At 48.4% G+C, this 20,871-nt stretch overlaps 1 protein-coding gene across 2 annotated transcripts in view; it reads left to right on the top strand.

The window, feature by feature from the left end:
* FBXO31 (F-box protein 31) overlaps positions 1–12,593 on the top strand; it is a 45,472-nt gene extending 32,879 nt beyond the window's left edge. For both annotated transcript variants that reach the window (XM_044986916.1, XM_044986915.1), the window contains 3 exons: positions 1,567–1,720; positions 2,933–3,300; positions 4,708–12,593. In XM_044986916.1, the coding sequence (XP_044842851.1) occupies positions 1,567–1,720; positions 2,933–3,300; positions 4,708–4,930 (745 nt within the window). In that variant the 3' untranslated portion in view covers positions 4,931–12,593. The remainder of the gene's footprint in view (positions 1–1,566; positions 1,721–2,932; positions 3,301–4,707) is intronic.
* The last annotated feature ends 8,278 nt before the right edge of the window (positions 12,594–20,871 follow it).

Below are 20,871 nucleotides of genomic sequence, written 5' to 3'. Positions count from 1 at the left end.
AGTGCTGTGTGGATGACTAGAAATTGGCTGGACAACTGAACAAAGGGAATCAATCTTACCAAAGAGAGATTACATAACAGTGTAATAAGAATAGTATCATTTTGTTATCATACACAAGTCAAGTTTTGCTCTAGATAATCCAGGATTGCACAAAGCAAAGGATAAAAACAGAATGTCCATCACAACAGGATGGTTTCAGAGAGGGATGAGGCACCCATGATCAAATCGTGAACATCTGTTGCATCATTGAAAAGTGCAGGAAGTATAATCTCCCACTGAGGTGATGACACAGTGCTCTTTGCTACAACCACTGAGGGAATGCAAGGACTGTTGGAGTCTGTTTTTAATATAGACTATCCCTGAATGAGGTGAAAATGAAATGCATGCACATTGACATGATTGACAAAAATTGAATGCATGTGGACAGCACGATTAAGTCAAATTGTAGAGGCACTAGATGAATTAAACTATCTGGGATCATACATATCCAACCAAGAAGGCTGTTCCAAAGAAATCAGAAGACACGAGGAACAGCTCATCAGCAATGGCCTCTCTTACAAAAGTTTGGAAAAAACATGATGTTTCAATATACGAAGGTTTAACTGGAGAAAAGCTTAATTTTCTCAATAGCAACCTATGGATGTGAATCATGGGAAACTAATGTTGCTGACCAGAAGAAAATGGAAGCTTTTGAGATGTGGTGCTAGCAAAGACTTGCATATCTTCTGGATGGAGAAAACAAATGTTTATTATAGAAATACTCTTGGAGAGAAGCCGCCCCTCCTCTTGGAAATCAACAGGCGCAAACTTATGTATTTGGGTTACATCAGGCATGGAGATTAAAATAACCTTGAGAAAATGATCATGGAAGGAATGGTGATGGGTCATCATCGTAGGGGACAACCAGTTAGGAGATAAAAAGAGGATGTGCAGTAGCTGCTGAGTATTCAAAGCTAGCAATGGTTTGAGAAGGCTTCCAAAAGGTCTGCTCTAATGTCACCAATGTTCAGACATGAATAAATGTATCTTACTGAATTTTAAAATGGTGTGAATATCAACCATCCCTACAGGCCATCTGCTGGTTATATTTTTTAGCAGGAAATATGCTTTATACCGCACTAGACACAAATTACACAGTCCCAGCTTCTGGGAACGTAACAACTAGCAGTAAATGTCATTTTCAGAGCTATCAGAAGTTAATTGCTTTAACAGATATTTAACTAGGCTCCACTCACCTTGGGTTCTCCAGAAATAGGGGTGGGTTGACATGCTGTAGCTTAGGTACAAGTGGCGCAGCCTTTGCCTGTTCGACAGATCTCGTAGCCAAATGGACTTTTGGAGGTGGGAAAAGGGGGTTGGGAGGGGTGGCGTAGGGGGATGTGTGCTATTCCAAATCTGGAGTGCTTTTTAAAATGCCAGAAAGTGAAGATCTTGCCCCTTTTGTTAAAGAATCTCTTTAAAAGATCCAAGGCAGGCAAGGGGAGCGGAGGGGAGCTTAAGTTCTTGGCGAAGAATCAATATCTCGTTGTTCTCTTGTAAACTGCCTGACCAGCTTCTGTTCCACAGCAACTGCTTGACATACCGACGCATCTACCTCCCTCCTAGCAACGCTGATGACCTCTTAAAGCCAGGTCTCTTCAAGGGAACTTACGGGAGCCACGGCCTGGAGATTGTCATGCTGAGTTTTCATGGGAAGAAAGCCAAAGGGACTAAAATAACTGTGAGTGGTTTTTTCTCTCTCCCGAGCTCCCTGACAGGTTCCAACTGCTGTGGAATCAGGTAGTAAACTGCAGCCCTTCTCGCTCTCCCTTGTGTCAGGGGTCTGTGTGACAGAGGTGGTTGCCTGGGGTAGAGAAAGGATGATTCAGTGGTTAGGGCACAAGCCTAGGATCTGGGAGACCTGAGTTCCATTACCTGCTCGCCAGACTGCCTGTGTGACCTTGGACAAGTCACTAAGGCCCAGATTCTCAAAGGTATTTGGGCTCCTAGCTTCCATTGATTTTGCTGGGGTTTAGGGGTCTGGGAATTACACTGACTTGGTCCTCAGTTTCCTATCTGTAAAATGGGGATAATAGCACTGGGATGCTGTGAGAATAAGGCGCTCAGACACTATGGGGATTGGGGTCAGATAAGTAACTTAGAGAAGGGAATAATATCTTTGTCACAGCAGAACCAACTTACCTGGGGGATTGGTGGGAATAAATTCATTATGTAGGAGCACGTACAATTTCCTGGGGTGGGGACACTTGTTAGCCTGGCTGTTCTCAGCCTTGGGGGAAATGCCATCTAGGCAAATATTCCAATGCCAGGATTTTCCAGAATGCTGAGCTACTATCTGTCTTGACTTCTGTCTGCACAGCAGTAAAATCCTACCATGCGGAGCTTCTGCTGGCCTGCGAAATGCTTTTGAATCAGACTGCCTTCCCCCCCCCCCCCCCAGTCCATTCTGTGGGAATATCTGGTTATGAGCAGATTACCTGTATTGAGATTCTTCCGCCCCACCCCGCACCCGACACTAGCAGCCATGCACTGAGACCAGCTGATAACCTCTCTTCCTTCCCCCTGCAGGGAGTGGTCCTGATTGAAAGCAACTCTGAAATTGACTATCCCCTTCAACTTTGCAGGGCTACCCTGCCATGTCACCAGCCACTCAGTTTGTCCCATCTGTTCTGAACAAGTCTCCACATACAGGTTGGGCCTTGGTGCCGTATCCCAGGTGCAAGGGGGTGATGCAGGCAGCTCCAGGGGCATGTGCTGCTGGGATTTGAGTGGGACCTTTTAATTGACAAGCAGGGGGGGTGCTGCTGTGGAACTGGGCATTGCCAGGGTGGAGGAAACTTGTTAGCCAGCTGCAGCGGTACAGGTATCTGAGCTTTTGGCATCAGCTGTGTTCCGTAGTGTCCTGAAGCATGATTTCCGTTCCTTGCTGCAGGGAGATCCCAATATCCCAGCTGGCCAGCAGACAGTGGAGATCGACCTGGCGCACCCCATCCAGCTCCCTGACATCGAGAACCTGCGCAACTTCAATGAGCTGTCCCGCATTGTCCTGGAGGTGCAGGAGCAGGTGCGCCGGGAGCAGCAGGAGGAGGAGGAAGGGCAGGACGAAGAGGAGGGCCGCTCCCGACAGGGCGACTCACAGCAAGTGGAGCAGCCTGCGCAGAGGGACGATGCTGGGGCTGAGGGGACTGAGGCTGCGGGGGCGGCAGCAGTCCAGGAGTCGGCGCCGACCTCGCAGCCTTTTGTGCTGCCCGTGGGAGTCATATCAAGGAACGAGGATTATCCCCGGACCTGCCGGATGTGGTAAATGAATGTTGTTAATCAGCCTTTCCTACGCGCCCTGCCCCACGCAAGCAGCTGGGACCTGCAAAGGAAAGAGGCCCCATTATTAGCACTGCTCCCTCATTGCCCCTCCCCTGCCCAGACGGGACATCCAACCTGAACCCAAGGGGAAAATATAGGGGCAAAAACCCCCAGAGCCTTTCTGCACTGACGCCCGAAGCACGTGTTGTGATCTTCACCCCCCTGCCCCAGCACTCAGTCCGAGCTTACCATCTCTTATCAGTACTCCGTCCTCTGCGGTTCCATCCAGTGCAATCTCCTTTGCTCCTTTTACCTCCTGGCAGATAGCGAGCGGTGGGGGGGGTTGTGTCCCTATCTCACCTCCCCTGCAGATCCTGCCCCGATGGTGCCCTGGGGCATAATCCTTCCTGTATTTCACCTTTATTGCTCTGTTTCTCCATGAGCCACTTGCCCCTTTTCTCCCTGTGTCTCAGGATCCTCCCTAGCTGGGTCCTACCTGTGCATCACACTTGTCTCCCGAGACCATGGGAATGTGCTGCCCTTTCCCGCTGACTCTGCTTCAGGGCTTGTGCGCTTTGGGCCCAATCCTGCAAGGTGCTCAGCACCCTCAATGAATGGGAGCCGTGAGGATGCAGAGCACCTTGCAGCATGATTGAGCCCTTTATTTTCAGATAGTGGAGGTGCTGTCTTCAATGAGGCACCTTGCTAAATGAAGGGGTGGGGTGGAGGGAAGAGTCTGGATCTAAACAGAAATGACCCTCAGCCAAACATCTGTGCTAACTAACTCGCAGCGGGTCATTCCAGGAATCCACAAAGGCCCGATTCCAAGCTAGAAGCAACACGCTGTTCAGATGTGCCCTTCCCACTGCGTGCTAAGGGCTTTGCACTGAACTTTACCCATCTTTCCTCCACAGCCAGAATGTGGCCTGGTTACACACATCTCATGCCCCAGGCCTATCAGCCTTTGTATAGTCTGGTTTGATCCTTGAAACTGAAGTCAAATCCTTGTGTGCATAGCTGCAGGGATGTTAGGTTAGCTCCCATGTACCGTATCCTTAGCTTAGTCAGATATGTAGCTGCACTTAAAGGAGCAGGTGAGTGTTTGTAGCATTGTTCTCATGCTTGTGAAGATGGAGGCAATGGCACTTCATGCTGCAGGGCGTGAGCTGATTGCTTCAAAGTCAGCAGGTAAAACTCCCCCCTTTGTGCAGCATGGCATATCTACTCAGGTGCATTCTGGGGTCGTTTGATTTTCCTCTGAACCATCAGGTCCTAGCCGCCGGTGGCTTGTCTAGATGGACCTCAGGTTTGCTCTGGTACAGTAAATTCATCTTAAACTGCCACAGTGATGCAGTCAGAGGTTTTTTCATGTTGTTCTTTTCCCTGCTTTTCTCTCCCTCTCTGTAGTTTTTATGGCACGGGGCTCATTGCTGGACACGGCTTCACCAGCCCTGAGCGAACCCCGGGCATCTTCATTCTCTTCGATGACGATCGTTTCGGGTTCATCTGGCTGGAGCTGAAATCCTTCAGCCTCTACAGCCGGATCAAGGTCTCTTTCCAGAACGCCGAGGCGCCGTCCCGAGAGGCCTTCGATGAAATGCTCAAAAACATTCAGTCCATGACGACTTGACAGGCGGCCCCTGGTGGACAGAGGAGGGATTGCGAAGAACGCTTCTGCTCTCTCCTGCCAAGGACAGAACTCCTGCCTGTGGTACCTCTGAACAAAAGCATGCACTTTTCAATAAGGCCTTTTTGCCAAAATCTACACATCCCTGTTAGAATACAAACAGAATCCCCACACTGCTCCCTGGCAGTACTTTCTATATAGTCTGCGACACCACTCTGCATAGTGGGAGGGAACCTACACAGGAGGGAAATGAGCATGCTCACATTTTTAAAAAAAATGTATCAGAGCAAAATTCCTTAGAGGCCAACGTTGAGGAACATGTAAATAATCGATATAGCAGATATAATATATACGTGCTCTCTGCTCTAGCCATTGGCAGATCTCTGCAGAAGGCAAACCCTTCAGTGTCATGTTCAATCTTTCCTGCAGCCGGCCCAATCTAATAATTTGAAGACTTGATCACCCCCAAAAACCCAACACCCCCACCTGCCAATTTATTGCGTGGCTCAAAAGTGACTAATAATGTGTGTTTCGCCCCCCTCCAAAGCCTTGATGGAAAAACAGACCCGAGGTAGCTCTGCCCTTGGTTTGGAAATCAAAGTGGGATTCAACAGTAAGAGAGGGGATTTCCACTGCAAACAGCTCCACAGATACCCTCGTGCTGTCTCCCAAAGCTCGCTGCCCCCATGACCCTCTTGGACTCTAGTCCGAATCTGACTAGAAGCCAAGGGGGAATCATAGCTACCTTTATAGGGACCCAATATGGAACTCCAGACAAAACCAGTTCAGATTGGAGGAGAATCTTCTGCAGTTTTAGCTCATTTTAATTGGATCTTTTTAAAGACTTTTTTAAAGTTCTCGTTTTAAAGAACTAAAAATCCTCTAAATATGGTGAACTTATGACCTTCACCTCTTCACGCTTGCTGGATGGCAGCCGCTGTGAAATGTAATTTCTGACTAGGCCAGTGCCTGTGATGTGGTATTTCCCCCTGTGCAGCGTAAAGGAAGCTGTGGTTCATTCTGATGCCTTTCAGCGGCTTTTCTGACACTTCCCGGGGAACGTTTTGTTTATTTTTCAGTGGCCTCTGTAGATGTCTGTCTCTGATGGCTTCCCCATCACTGTACTGCAGGGTTCTTGTATTCTTTCCCCTGCCTAATACAGATTTCTCTTCTAGTGACATCATCTCAGAAAGCTTTTGCTCTTAATTTCCCTTAGCTACTCTTAACATAGCTATCTGAGCGCTACTGGAAGGTGCAGGTAGGTGGGAAGAAGTCAAGAATTCTAACCACCATCTTCTATCTGGCACTGTTCTGCTTCAAAAGCAATGGAGCTGCTTGCCTCAGAAGCCCGGTAGGTGACTGTAGGTCAGGCAGTAGGTAACTGTGCAGCAGAAGGATTATGGTTCGGGCTCTATATCCCTTATTCACAGCATCACAAGTTTTCCAGACACTTTTGTTCTCATTAGTCTTGAGTAGGAAGAAACGCAGGAATCCCCAACTGAACGAAGAAGAAGGAGTTGAGGTGTAACGTATCAAGGGAACTGCCTTCCTTTTCCAGTTTCCTCCATCTCTTTGACCTGAGTTTGGGATCAGGGGCTGGGAGAACCGCAGCTGTGAGGCAGCTGATGGATAACTCTGTGCCTTTCTAACATCTCTCCTGCTATTTATCACTTGTCAGCTATTATAGAAGCGATCTCCCCAACAGCTTCTTTTGGAGGCAGACTGGGGGGAGGGGGTGTAAGGAAAGGCTTGACTCCAAGTGAAATCTGCGTCCTTTGTCCCAATCCCTTTTGGAGAAGAGGAAGACTGTTAAAGATTGCATCTTTCAACCCCCATCAGGGCGCCTCCATTGGTGGGACGACTCCTTGTCTCGCAGGTTCTCCCCCTTTCCACCTTTGACAGTGGAGTGGGATGATTTTGTGCTGCTTTCGTGGGAAAGACTCACTTCTTGGCTGATTTCACTGATAACAGGAAACTTATTCCCTCCTGTTGCAGTTTTGTTGCTGCTGCTCCGACTTCAGCTTTCATGTCATTCCCTTCCTGAGCTGCAAGTGAACAGTGTCCCTCAGAGCAGCAGGTTGTGTCACTCACGGGACTAATCCCTATCATATCAAGTTGCATGAATCTATATGGATCAAAAAGCAATTCTGGGCACTTCTTCCCTTCCTACCCAATCATCTCTAGCATGAACCATACCAAGGTATACATCAGAGTGAGAGGGCCTCTGGAATGTTAGTAGTGTTCGTTTGAGCCTGCCTCGTTTGTGTAGCTTATCCAATGTAGCTCTTTACATGTGGGTGAGGGGCTATGCCTCTTTCTACCCCAGCAGAAGGGAGAATTCACTTTCTTCTCACACCATTGCTAAGGCTGTGGAATGCTGGCAGGGTGTTTATTTCTCTGGTCATTGGTCCATGGGCACAGGTTAAAACTAGCTTCTCAATCTTAGCTCTGAATTTCCTTTTTGCCTTTCACACCAGATGCTCAGAGCTGCACCTGTGCAAATGCACAAGCAAAAAGGAGCATTGGCTATTGCAGGTGCAATTGTGCAGGCTAATTAGGTGGCCTGCGGGTGTGAGTTGCCTGGTAGGCATTTGAGCAGCCAGTTTCAGGTCTAATTTCTAAGGCAAAAATGTGTCCATAACTGCCCTAATTTACATATGCAAATAAAAAATCTGGCCCTTAAAGTTTTGACCGACTCTCCTGAATTGTTTCTACAGTAGCACTTAAAAATGAACCTGCATTTAATACAATAGGGACACTTGACTTGAGAGACTCGTGACTCCTGTGGAGTTGTTCCATCGATCATGTAAATACAAACATAGACCCTTACATTGACTCAGTAGCTGATCTCGGAGTAGAACAAATCTCTCATGCATTTTTACCCAGGTGGGGGAATGTTTGAAGATAACGTGTACACTAAGATTTATTAAAATGATGTTATGGGTCGTGATTGCCACTTAGACTGCCCTGTATTTCTGAGTCTGGCTGCGGAGTGGAGTGGTGGGGTAACCCTGCGTTTGTTACCTGTGGCCCCCAGACATCATGCACTGGAAGACAGGGGGGCTTTTCACAAATATAGTCTCGATGCTTGTGTTTGAGTCCTTTTCTTAGGCTGTCAGCGCATGCTCAGCAGTGTCTGATCTCCAGACTGGTGCAATGCCCCCACTTGGAGCGTGTTTCTCCATAATATTTTAATGGCAGTTTTTGAGTTCTTCCGTGGATGCCCTTTGAACTCGAGATGTGCTTGGCAGGATGGCCAGCTCCTCACCCAGTGAGACGGCTGTGCAGAGATCTGCATGTGCTGCAGCTGCTTTTCAGAGACTTTCAGAAGCTCCTCTCATTTATAGGGTGCCCGACTAACTTCAGTGTCAGAACGTACCAGGCTGAACTGCTGGTACATCGTGGTTTTTATTCTCTTGCTAGAGAATAGACAGTGACTGGAATCTGGGCTAATGCCAAAAAAAGGCCTTCAAGCTTGTGACATTTCAGAAGCGAATTCCCTTTGATCTGGCCCTGTGTGAATGGAAAGTTGACAGAGGTCTGAAGCCATGGAAACTGGTACTTCACCTCTGGGGAGCAGTGGCCTTCCACGCTACGGTCTGTATAGGGGCCTTTGGATCAAGGTGTATCCATGTTTTGCAGGGAAAAGTAGAATAAAGAAAAGCTGCTGTGAAGAGTTTGACCCAACAGCTTTCAGAGTCAAGCTGCAGAAGGGCAGAGTGAGAGAGAGGAGTGGCACTTGGTAGGTGTGAGCTATACAAAAAAGAAAAAAAATCAGGTTCAGCGGTGCAGTGTCATTGGTGGAATGGTAATTTTAAGCAGTGTCATGACAGCGTGCACAAGTAATAGTGTCCGAGGTCTAGTCTGGCTGTACAAATTCATGCAGGCTGCGACATGCCCTGGAGGGTGAGATTTTATATCATGTGCCCTGCTAGCCTCCTGAGCCCTACTGGCAACGTAGCCAGTGACAAATGAAGATTTTTTTTTTTCCCCTGGAGAATGCCACTTACTGCAAAAGGGGCCCAGCAAGACCCTCTGCTTGTGCGAAAGCTGAGTGTGGGAAGCCAGCACAGAACAAGGCTGTTGCACCTGGCAGCCTAAGTTTCTCTAGTGAGAGCTTTATGCAGTGGGGTTCCCCTGCCAACTTTCAGCGGAGGCAGGTGACATCTGGGTTGGCAAAACTGACGTGTGACCGCTGGCATAGTCACGGGTAAATGGACTTTACCCACCTTCTCGTTTGGGGAATATGGAGTTTAGGTTCTTTACCCACTTTTTTTACCGTACGCCACTGTGTGTAACGATGCATCCAGCGCCAATGTACAGGAGTTTGTAGTGCTGATGCATTTGAGGATAGACATCAATACAGAGTTACTGTAGCGCTCTTCAGAATGAGCCCTCCCTTTTGTAATGTACACTTCCGGCCCGCCTGGAAGTGAATGCCACTGATGAAGCTGGGGTGGCTGAGCGATGGAGGTGTTTGTATCACTGTGAAATCTTAAAGCAGCGGATAGGGTTGATCCCTGACAAGTTTTTACAACAATAGGAAAACAGCATCACTCCTGGTGGGGGCAGCTTCTCGCTAGGGATCATCTCCCGAGTGTTACAGTGCCTGCGTCATAGCAAAGCAGCGGGACTGAAATGGTGACGCTTGCGCAGACCCATCACTTGCAGATGGAGTATGGTCCGTTGTGCCCCTGAAAACTGGGGTGTGAAACCCCTATTTAAAAGAAGTATTTAAATGATGGCATAACCTCTCTGTACTATAGATCAGCTTGAAAAACTTACTGGTCTCTCCACCTGACCTGATCACTGGGGGGTGGGGAAATAGATAGTCTTACTCCAAGCTCTCCTCCTGTTCAGTAGCCCCCTTGCTTTTAGTCCAGATCAAGGTGATATTTTTACCCACCATTAACAGGACGCTGCACCAGTCTAGTCCCTCCAAGCCAATGATCTCCAAGTATTTTACCAAAAGCTGTTGCAAACCCTCTCTGCTCATGGGGGACTGAGCCAAAGCCCTTTGGAGTTGATGGAAAGACTCCCATCGACTTCAGTGGGTTTTGGCTCATGCCCAGAATGCTTGCAGGATTGGGCCCTCTCTGAGTGGCTCCAAATGCCTCCGCCAACCCTCTGCTTCACCCGCGGGGAGGTTGTATAAAAGCAGGGTCGGCTGGTAGCACAGGAGACCTTCTCAGGGTTGTCTGAATCCATGGCGGGGGAAGTGAGCGTGTTCCGTGTTTGTACAGCGCCCAGCACGGTGGGGTCCTGCTCCGTGACTGGGGCTCCTAGATACTGTGATAATCCCAATAACCATCTGTGCTGCAGAGGCCTAGTGAAAGCTGGAGTGTGGAAGCGTGTGATTGTGGGAAAGGGTTTTCTCTAAATAGCAATGATGTGTAGCATAAGTCCATTTCAAGTGTGTGGAATCCTGTCTCTTGACATTGGGAGGTTGATGGGCCCCTTTTATGGGTTAGTTGAAGAATTGTCATTGGGCAGGGGGTGGTACCGTGTTTCCAGGCTCTGTGTTCCTGTGGGGTGAAGGCGCTTGTCTTTCGGAGGAGCAGTTACTTACCAGGGTGGGGTCTGCGTGTCTGAGCTGGCCCAAGATGAGGAGCCTTGTGGTGGAGTTTGCATCTTCTAGGGTGCGACAGAGTTCCCACCTTTGGGGGCATCTCTGTTTCCCATTGTTCGTGCACTGTCCTACGAGTGGTGCTTGCACGGAAACACCTGTTAGAGGAGGCTGAGCCCTGGTCTACACTAGGGGAGGGATCGATCTAAGTTACGCAGCTAAGCTACGTGAATAACGTAGCTGAAGTCGGCGTACTTAGATCGACTTACCGTGGTGTCTTCACCGTGGTGAGTCGACTGCTGCCACTCCCCTGTTGACTCTGTCTGTGCCTCTCACGGTGGTGGAGTACAGGAGTCGACAGGGAGAGCACTCGGGGGTTGATTTATCATGTCCGCGGACAGGAAATAGACTCCGGCTGGTCAGTCTGTTGGTCTAGGAATGCTCTGCTGGCAGTAGCGCCAGGGAATACATAAACCAAACCCCTGCAATCTGCACTGCAACCTAACCTAGCAGCTACCAGACAAACCATGGCTCAGCATCCTCTGACAGGTGTTTCCAGACAAGCACGCTTACGACAGTGCATGAACATTAGGAAACAGAGATGCCCATGAAGCAGCTGGAAACTCTGTCACATCCTTGGAGACTTTCCTGAATGTGGGTTTATTTCTAGCTCAATGTCACATCCAGCAAACTTCATAGAGCCTGTAACAACTAGTAGGATGTCCATGTGTTGGGCTGGATTTTTTTTTTAGCTGTAAACTGCTGTGACTTGACAGGACTTTCCACTGGTACAGAAGGTTTTTGGCAGTCCAGACAGACTTGTAAAGTTCTGTTTACTTAGGGAGAATGCAAATGTGTAGCTTTGGGTATCCACTTTCCCCTGTGGTTGCTGTATGTTTCTAACAGTGTGGCTGCAGCAATTCTGGCACAAGGTATTAAGGGAAGGGATGCAGCTCATTAAGAAACGATAACGGGGGAAGAAGGTAACTTTATAGAAGACTTGCTGTGGAGAAGCGAACAGCTGGAGAAAAATGAAACAGGCTCAATGTTTACTTGTACCAGATGACACTTTTAATTTAAGTAGCTTTTTTTATTTAAAACTAATCACTGAGCATAATGCAAGTGCTGGCTTCACATGTTGAAACAGAGCTGTTTGATCTCAGATTGCTAGCTTAGAAGATAATATATAATTTTGTGTGTATAGACGACTACTCACATGGCCAAACTTCTTTCGTTGTGTCCAGCTGCCACAGGACTGCATGTTGGTCTTTGTGGTTCAGGGCAGACAAACAGTGGAACGTACGAGATACTTGAGATCAATAGAAGAATGAGGTAACTTATGTAAATGTGAGTGCAACTGATTTGTGTGTGTGTATGCTAAATTAAAATTATGTAATTATGTGTGGGTTTTTTTATTTGGGTTGCACTCTAATTTTCAATCTTGATAAAGAAAAAAACACTTGTTAGTTGTGTTCATTTGCTTTATAAAGCAATATGCCCTTTGTTGGTTGCTTTTCCCCCTTCCTTCCCCTAAATAGTTTTTCTCCTATTCCTATGTGTATCCTTCATTAACAATTTCATATGGCACAGACTGCAGTCTCCACCTGGCCTTTCAGAGAGAGGTTTGTAGCTGGTGTCAATACCATTGTCGTCTTAAGTGTTTGTAAAGTGCCATGTGCATCCATGACACCATATAAATAACACGCCAGCTATCTGCCTTCTACAAATGGTAGCAGAGAGAGGAAAGATGAACTTTCTTTCTGAAATGCCACTTGATCCTCCATTTCTGGCACTTAAACCTCTTATGCTACAAACATTAACATGGAAAATCAGAACTGCAGTTTAAACAATGCACCTGTCCCAGTTTGTGTCCTTTTGCGGGGGCGGAGGGGGATTTTTTGCCTCTGCTTGTATTTGGTTTGGGGAGGAAAGGGGTGGTTCTGCAAAAAAACAGCATTGATTTTGCAGCACTTGCCCACTGCATCCCAGGTATCGGATAGCAAGCTGTGTGAACAAAGTGTGTGTGTGACTTTTACACCGATCATGATTACCCAAGGAGCCTTTTCCAATTTAAAATAATAAAAATGAAAGTTTTGTGAACTTAGTTGTCTGTTTTTTCCATAGAAATGTGGCTGTGAACTTTCAGACCTTTAAATGTGCAGAATGCGTGTTACCCCAATGTGTGCATTTCCCCTGGGCTCAGATGAGGGATGAAGGAGTTGATGCAAGGGGATCCGTAAAATTTGTCATTCAGTGCCTAAACTTTCAAGAGTGACTACTGATTTTTTTTGGGTACCTAGTTTGAGACACCTTTTTAAAGGCACCTAATTCTCAGAGGATAGGTTATCAGCACTTTGAATGGGGCCTGATTTTCAAAAGGTGCCATAAGCATCCAAAACTCTGGAAAATGTAAGTCTACAGTATGTATTTTGGTTTGGTATTAAAAGTTGCTCTTTAGAAAGAGCTTTAAAATGGCAAGACTTACAGGAGTAAACATGGACCTCTGCCTTGCCAAGGGAGTACAGTGGGGGCGGTAGCACTACTGTATAAAGCTTAGGACTAGCATATTATTTAACTGCTGACTTTTTCCCCCCAAGTGCTCTAATATCCACATGCATACTCCAATTATCTTGAAATTTGCTTTGCCTCATGGAGACTCATGGGATTTGAGATTCAAATTTGGGCGCATTTGAGCAGAGTGCCAAGTTACCATCCCCCTAAATTGCATGACATCAACATTTTACCATTCTTCTATCTTTCTGCACCTACTGGGGCAAAAACCAGGCTTCGGATCCTTGCCACACTGATATCATCCACTCAGGTTTGATCTCAGCTGATTTCCAGAACTTAATGCTATTTTGGGGAAGCAACATTTCAAAGTTATTCAGGACAAAATTGGACTCTCCAGTGAGGCTCAAGCTAAGCTGACGTATTAATCGTGTGCCCGTCTGCAGCGGGACAGGAGCTCCACCACAAGCCAGAATGTTGCTTGATGTCAGAGTAAGTGGGTGGCTTAAGGTGACAGGCTGTGGCCCTTGAACCTGAGTCATGCCCACATACGGTTCAAGTCCTGCCTGGGGCAGCTTTCTGAGAGCGTGTTGTGCACACAGGTTACATTCTGCAGGGCCGCCTTTGGTAGGGTGACCAGATAACCAGTGTAAAGAATTGGGACAGAGGGTGGGAGGTAATAGGTGCCTATATAAGAAAAAGCCCCCAAAATTGGGACTGTCCCTATAAAATCAGGACATCTGGTCACCCTGTTCTTTGGGGAGTTTTGCCGCAAGAGCAAAGCTTCTGGTTTAAGGGATGATAATTCAAAGCATATCTAGTAGTGATGCAAGTCTGCGGTCGTTTGATCCAGGGGTTCTTCAGATACAGGGGGCCCAATAAGGAACGGTGTTCAATTTTCAAATGGCTCTAAAATCCATATGCATAGGGAAAATTGTCTTGAAAACTGGTATTCAACAACAAGGGTAGGACAGAGTTTGTGGCAAAAATGTGGGGTCATTTGGTCAAGGGGTGACTTCAATACAGTCTCCCAACAACGAATTGCTCGTTACATTTTCTGATTCTTAAACTATTTTTGATGCAGAGCTATGGAAAATCTGATCCTCTGGCCCTCATGAAATTGTCATGAACTGCCCCTGCAATCACCTACTGATTGACTAGTCTGGAAGTATTTCAAGTTATGCCACTCTAAGAGGTTTAGCACCTCTGTTTAGACAGTTCTCCTCTGAAAGATCTTGTTTTCTCATAGTCCTTGGTGACTGCCTCACTGAGTAGTGTATTCACGTGGTATCTTAGTGGAGCAAGCACTGCCCTTGAATAGAAGGGCCATGAGGTCAGATTCTCTTCTCTAGAGTTGAGCCTTTCTCTTGGTGTTTGGGGCCACCATGGAAGTCCCTTGGAAATGGTGATTGGTGTGCACTCCCAATGCCATCCCCACATCCTGTCCTGGGCAGTACTGTCCTGGATATTTGGCCAGGATGAGTCCTGGCCATGATCAATCAGTTCTCTACCCCTGAAATGTTTTCTGAACGGTTGCAAAGTCTAGGCTGCAATGTGGCTTCTGCTCTCCCGGCCCCGAAAGTATGATAACCCTCAAGGTGGGGTGGGGAGGGAAGGCGGTGGGACTTGTCGAAGTTTGATCTATGTGAATTGCCAAAAGGAGACACTTCACACAGGGGCTAGTGCAGATATTCCAGATTCCATTGGGCGATTCTTTGAGCTTAATTGGTCTCCTTCTAGAGAGACCCCGTTCAGTAGGACCTGAACGTGCCTTGGGCCAGGCTGGACTCCACTGGCCTGCAGCCTTTCCAGTTGAGTAATAGAAGTAAGTGGTGGTATCTCCCAAACTCCAGCCACTTGTGACACCAAAATGAGCCATCCCTTGCTGTGCCCCTCCCTCCTTCCTTGCCACGAGGAATGGACTAGTGATGTCCACATTTAAATGATCCTCATTAGGCCTGATTTGCCACTTCTTTGAGACAATGGACCAGCTCACACTGCTCAGAGGTTGGGGATGATGCTGGGTGAGCTACAGACAGAGAAACGCATGCAGCCTGCCCCCTGAGCCAGCTGCCCAAGAATGGAGAATGTGGCTTCGGTCCAGACATGAACTTTCAGCACAGACAGGTTCCTTTGGTCAGACCTGGCAACCCCTCAAGGTCCCTTCCAGGCCTACATTTCTGTGACGTATTGTGTTTTTATTTTCTGCCTGTCAAAGGTATAAAAGCTCTTCGAGATGTGATTTATTACCAGCCATTGCCATGAAAGAGAGGCCCCCACGTGTACAGTTGTAAATGTAGTAACTATAGGGAGGGAGCCAAAGGGTTCCGGTTTTTCTGTGGGAAGGTGGTTGCTATCAACACAACAGCATTCCACATTGGCTCGGTGGCTCCCTAAGCATTAGACCTCGGTGTCTTATGGGCAGCCAGCTGCATTGTTTTGTTTGGGCTGGTTCTTTCTTTTGTCTCATCTCTGTCATGCAAATTCTTTGTTGCTTTCTGAAGCCCACAATTCAAGAAGGATGTTGATTGATTGGAGAGGGTTCAGAGAAGAGCCACTAGAATTAAAGGATTAGAAAACCTGCCTTCTAGTGATAACCTAAATTTGTTGATCTCTTTGAGCCTAACAAAGAGAAGAGTAAGGGGTGATTTGATCAGTCTTTAAGTATCAATATGGGGAACAAGTATTTAATAATGGGCTCTTCAATCTAGCAGAGAAAATCTAACACCATCCAATGGCTGGAAATTGAAGCGAGACAAATTCAGACTGGAAATAAAGTGTAATTTTTTTACCAGTGAGGATAATTAACCATTGGAACACTTTTATCAAGGGTTGTGGTGGATTCTCCATCACTGACCATTTTAAAATCAAGATGGGATGTTTTTTATTAAAAGATCTGCTCTGGGAATTGTTTTTGGGGAATTCTCTGGCCTGTGCTAAACAGGGGGTCAGGCTGGATGGTCCCTTCTAGCCTTGGAATCTATGAATTCTGAGCCTGAGCCTGAATTGCTTCTTCATGGAGCAGGCCCAGAGGCATCGGTTGGAGCATCTGAATAAGGCTGACAGAAGTGGGGCTCTTTGTCTTATGAATACACCATTTATAAGTCCCAGTGTGAGCTACCCAGAATTCTGGCCATGATGAGTGATGCAGGTACCTAGGGCAGATACAGGTGGCGTCGGCGTTTCCTCTCCCAGAGATTTTTACCAGAACAAGACTCAAAATGGGGAATTTGTTCTTGTTCTGAGACACAACTCATCCTCTCCGACCCGTTTTAAGGGCCGTGGGGAGGTTTTGTTCACATAGTGCAAAAAGCCCCCTAGGCTTTGCAGTGGATTGGTTCTGGATGTAAGCACAGCGGATATGGGTTGTGAAAGCGCCAGAATCCACTAGAGCAGGTTATAAAATGTAGGGAGCATTTAAAAAAAAAACCCTCAATGAAAATGGCAGTAAAGCCTGAGGATTCGCTGCCTCTCAGGGGATGGCGCACACTGAGCTGTTCCCCTCATGGGTTTCAATGACTTCCACAGGGGCTCGTGAAGAGCTTTAAAGACCAGGAATTGAGGTCAGTGAACTTCATGTTTTTTTTCTGCCCCAAGGGTTGTTAGCACCTTTCCTCTGCTTTAGTGATGGGCTACCTCAGGGGAAGAAAAGCCATGTGTAGCCGGAGGGATGCTTTCAACCCAGAGCCACGGAAGCCCAAGCAAAGCTCCTGAGACGGAGCGTTCCCTGGAAGCAAACTCTGTGTGGACCTAGTGGAAGAGGTGGAGAGGCTGGCAGAGTGGAGGCAGAAGAAGAAGGGGCCTCAGAAGGAGAACTGCCTTGGTTATGTGTCGTTATCCTCTTCGGTAGAATGCAACTTGCGCTCAACTTCTCCTTGGCGATACAGGTGGAAACAGGTCGCAGTTCCCAGGTTCAGCTGTGCCTTGAAAAGGGTCTAATTCCTTGAGGAATGAAAAGACAGTTGTGTGTGAACATGGTGGTTGTGAAAATAAGGCACGGCTAGCGCTCTCTGTAATCAAATACAGTGCAAACAGGTGTGGTACAAGTGCTCCCTTCACCGCTCAGTCCCAACTCTCAGAACCCTGCCATTCCAGCCCGGGGCTCCCCACACAGCTCTGCAGATGTCTCATTCCTGACCTACAGCAACCCCCGCTAATCCACTCGGGGCCCTTCCATACAGCTCTGCTGATGCACTGCCGTTCTAACCTGCAGGACCGTCCCCCTGCTACCGCAGTCCCTCCCCTACAGCTTTGTCAATGCACCGTAATCCTGACTGATGGCACCCCCTGATAGTGCAGTTCTGGGCTCCCCTGAACAGATGTGCTTTTGCATCTCAATCCTGACCGGCAGTATTGTGTTCTTTGGGAGTGTCCCTTTTCTGAGCATGACCAAGAGTCCCTCTCTATAACAGAATCAGGGCTTAGGGCTGGGTGTTCTCGCTGTTCAGAAAACCCCTATAAATCTGCTTCTATCTGTGTACAGCAGAACCCCCTTTATCTGGTCTAACTGGGACCCCGGGCCAGATTGGATAATCAAAAATTCCGTCTAGTAGCCACAGGAGAGATCGTTCCCTTCTGGCCCCATATGCTGCTTGTTCAGATAAATGGGGTTCTACCAGAGGTTCCAGAATGGGGGTGGGGAGAAGGGGCTATGGCCTCCCGCTTTTTATCAGCAGTAAGGGCAAGTGACAAGGGGGATGGGCGGAGAGGAGTGAGCTGGGGGGAGGGGAGAGGTGGCACGCGAGTGGGGCGGGAGCTCAGGGAGAAGGGGCAGTATGAGAGTGGGGCTTTGGGGGTGGTGCAGTGCAGGGGATATGGCCACGATTCGGGTGCCTGTGTACCCCCCTACTTTTAGGGTGCTTCCACTGCTCTTCGGTTCTACCAGGGGTGCTGGAACAATTTTTATAGTGGGGGTGCTGATGATGGAAACCATGTATTTGTTGTTTGTTATTAGTACTTCAAGCTGGGTGTGCAGCAGCGTCCCTAGTTTCAGCACCACTGGATTCTACTGTATTTGGTTTTCGTGGGCTTTTTGTTTTGTCTCAGGGAAAAAATATGAAATATGATCTTCCCAGGGTATTTCCACCATGCAGGGTCTAAAGTACAATGAGAAAATCAGATCTCATGCCATTTCAACCCAATAATTAACTCTCTTTTAGGCAGGGATAGTCCATTATTTTTTTGTCAAGGCCCAAATTTATTGGTCAAGGTACAGTCAAGGTCCAGACTTCAGAGAAAATAATAATAAAAAAACAAAAATAAGTAAATAAGATTTTGGGGTCCATTCAAAAGCATCTGCGTGGGCTAGATTTGTCCCTCAGGCCACCTATTGACCCTGGCATTAAAAAGCCAGTTGAAAAACATAAATGTCAATTACAATATAAAAAGCCCTTGTTCACTGGCCTGCCAATGGCGCTACTAGGGTGTGAGGACCAACTGCCTCTTTGTTACACTGGTGTAAATCCAGAGTGACTTCACTGATGTTAATGCAGTTAGTTCAAATTTAATCTGGTGTAACAGAATGAGAATTTGGCCTGGGAACACTTCCAGTGGCAGCTGTTGCAATAATTGAACAGATAAACCAGCAGGGGGCGCCCTGAGATCAGGACAGCCAGCTCCCTTCTGGCAGCAATAATCTTCAGGTTCTTTGTAGAGCAGGGTAGGCACGGATCTTGAGTTGGCTTCTGAGCCCAAGTTGACCCATGTGGCAGCCGTGCTGTTCCCCAGGCTAGTCCAGTCTGTCTCAAAGCCCTGACTTCAGACCCCCTTGCTGAACGTCATTCCAGAATCAACCCTGACAAAGGCACACATCCTCAAAAACTGGCTTTTCCAGACTGCCTGTGCTCTGGCTGCATCAACAGGCGCGCCAAGACTGAGACTCTCCGCACGAATTCATGCTTCTGGGAGCATAGCATGCTGGTCTTGTGCAGGAAGCCGTGCCACAGGGACCTAGAGCTTTCCACCTACGAGATAGCCCACATTACGGTCCCCGTCGGATGCACCTGCGTGGTGCCTTGAACCTGGCAACTTGTATTGACACACCTAGGGACAGGGGCGGCTCTAGACATTTCGCCGCCCCAAGCAGGGCAGCATGCCGCGGGGGGCGCTCTGCCAGTCGCCGGGAGGGCGGCAGGCGTGCCTACGGAGGGTCCACTGGTCCAGCGGCTTTGGTGGACCACCAGAGCCAGGGGACCAGCGGACCCTCCGCAGACGTGCCTGCGGGAGGTCCACCGGAGCCGCCTGCCGCCCTCCCGGCGACCGGTAGAGCGCCCCCTGCGGCATGCCGCCCCAAGCACACGCTTGGCATGCTGGGGCCTGGAGCCGCCCCTGCCTAGGGAGCTATTTGGCTGACATTTATTTCATCTTATGCTTCATGCCAATCAACGCTGATCTTGCAAAGAGACTATTTTTGAAGATTAACTGTTCTGAGACTATTTGGAGCCTGGTTCTAACAAATGGTAGCTTCTGAATCATGTGCTAAATCGAGCTGATGGGCTTTCTCAAGCTTCAAGTTAGCTTTGGCTAGGCAAGTGGGGAGCTGCGATTTCTGCTTCTCCGCTACGCTCTGATCCGTTTTTGTCCCAGTTCTTCCCTGACTGTTTTGTCCGCTTGTTCTATCAGTGCTTGTTGCCTCCTGCCTGATGTGGATTGTGAGCAATCTGGGGAAGGACCCCTGTGGTCGTTGTGTCTCTGTACAGTGCCACGTATGGCAAGGCCCCGATCCTTGACTGTGGTTCCTGGGTGCTACTGTGATACAAATAATAGTGTGAGGCGCTGCACTGTCACGACTTGTGATGAGGCTTATGAGACAATGCAATAAGGACTCTGCCAATCCCTAAGAATTGAGCGTGTTGCTTATTAGTTCATTAGCTAATGTGTTACAAAACCAGGGGCGGCTCCAGGCCCCAGCACGCCAAGCGTGTGCTTGGGGCGGCATGCCGCGGGGGGGCGCTCTGCCGGTCGCCGGGAGGGTGGCAGGCGGCTCCGGTAGACCTCCTGCAGGCATGCCTGCAGAGGGTCTGCTGGTCCCGCGGCACTGGTGGTCCACCAAAGCCACCGGACCAGCGGACCCTCCGCAGGCACGCCTGCATATGTGGACCATATGTGTTTTCTCCAAGGTTGCACAGAGGTTTTGGCAGGCTTGGGGCAAAATCTGGAACTGATCCTCCCCCCCCACCCCCAAAGTATTACTGTGGAGACGAGTTTAGGAATGCTCACAAATAGCATGCAACCAAGGGTGAAAACCACTGAGGGGAGGCCCTGGGGGTGGGTGGGGTTTGGAGAGCAAGCCCACCCCACACTCATCCCGCAGCGATGGCTTCTGTCCCGTGGGGCTGGGCCCAGCTCCCTGCTCTGGAGATTGTGACCTGGCTGGTGGGGTTGTACTCAGGCTTGGGGGCCTTCTCAAATGGGGGCTGTGTGGGGCAAACTGCCCCTTCCCCCCACCCCGTGGGAAGCCCTAGTCTTCTCTGTGCAGAGAGCTCCTGTTAACCTGGATCTATTGTATTTACATTATGTCAGTCATGGGGGAACCATCCATGCCCGTTTGGGGAAATCCTTTAATGAATGTTGCCATCTTCTGAGGGGAGGAAATCCTGCTGCGGAGACCTTAATGCACGATGATGGACAGGAGTCCTAGGGTCTTATAACAGTGCCTGCCATGGTCACTGTAGTCTCTGGGCTTCTCCCAGGAGGTAACCAAGATCACGCTAAGCCTGTGGTCCAATGTTCTTCCCTATTTCTCCCAAGCTAGGCAGGGCAATCTGATTTAGATTTTCTTTCTAAATTCATCTCCTCCTGATCTTTCGCTTCCTCTGGCCTTCCCCTCTTTTTCCTTTTCCTCCTCCTCCTCCTCCTCTCCATATAATTT

This window comes from Mauremys mutica, chromosome 14 (genome assembly GCF_020497125.1).
Source record: "Mauremys mutica isolate MM-2020 ecotype Southern chromosome 14, ASM2049712v1, whole genome shotgun sequence".
Lineage (NCBI taxonomy): Eukaryota > Metazoa > Chordata > Testudines > Geoemydidae > Mauremys > Mauremys mutica.
The sequence above is the reverse complement of the archived record's forward strand: the minus strand, read 5'-3'. Positions and strand labels throughout refer to the sequence as shown.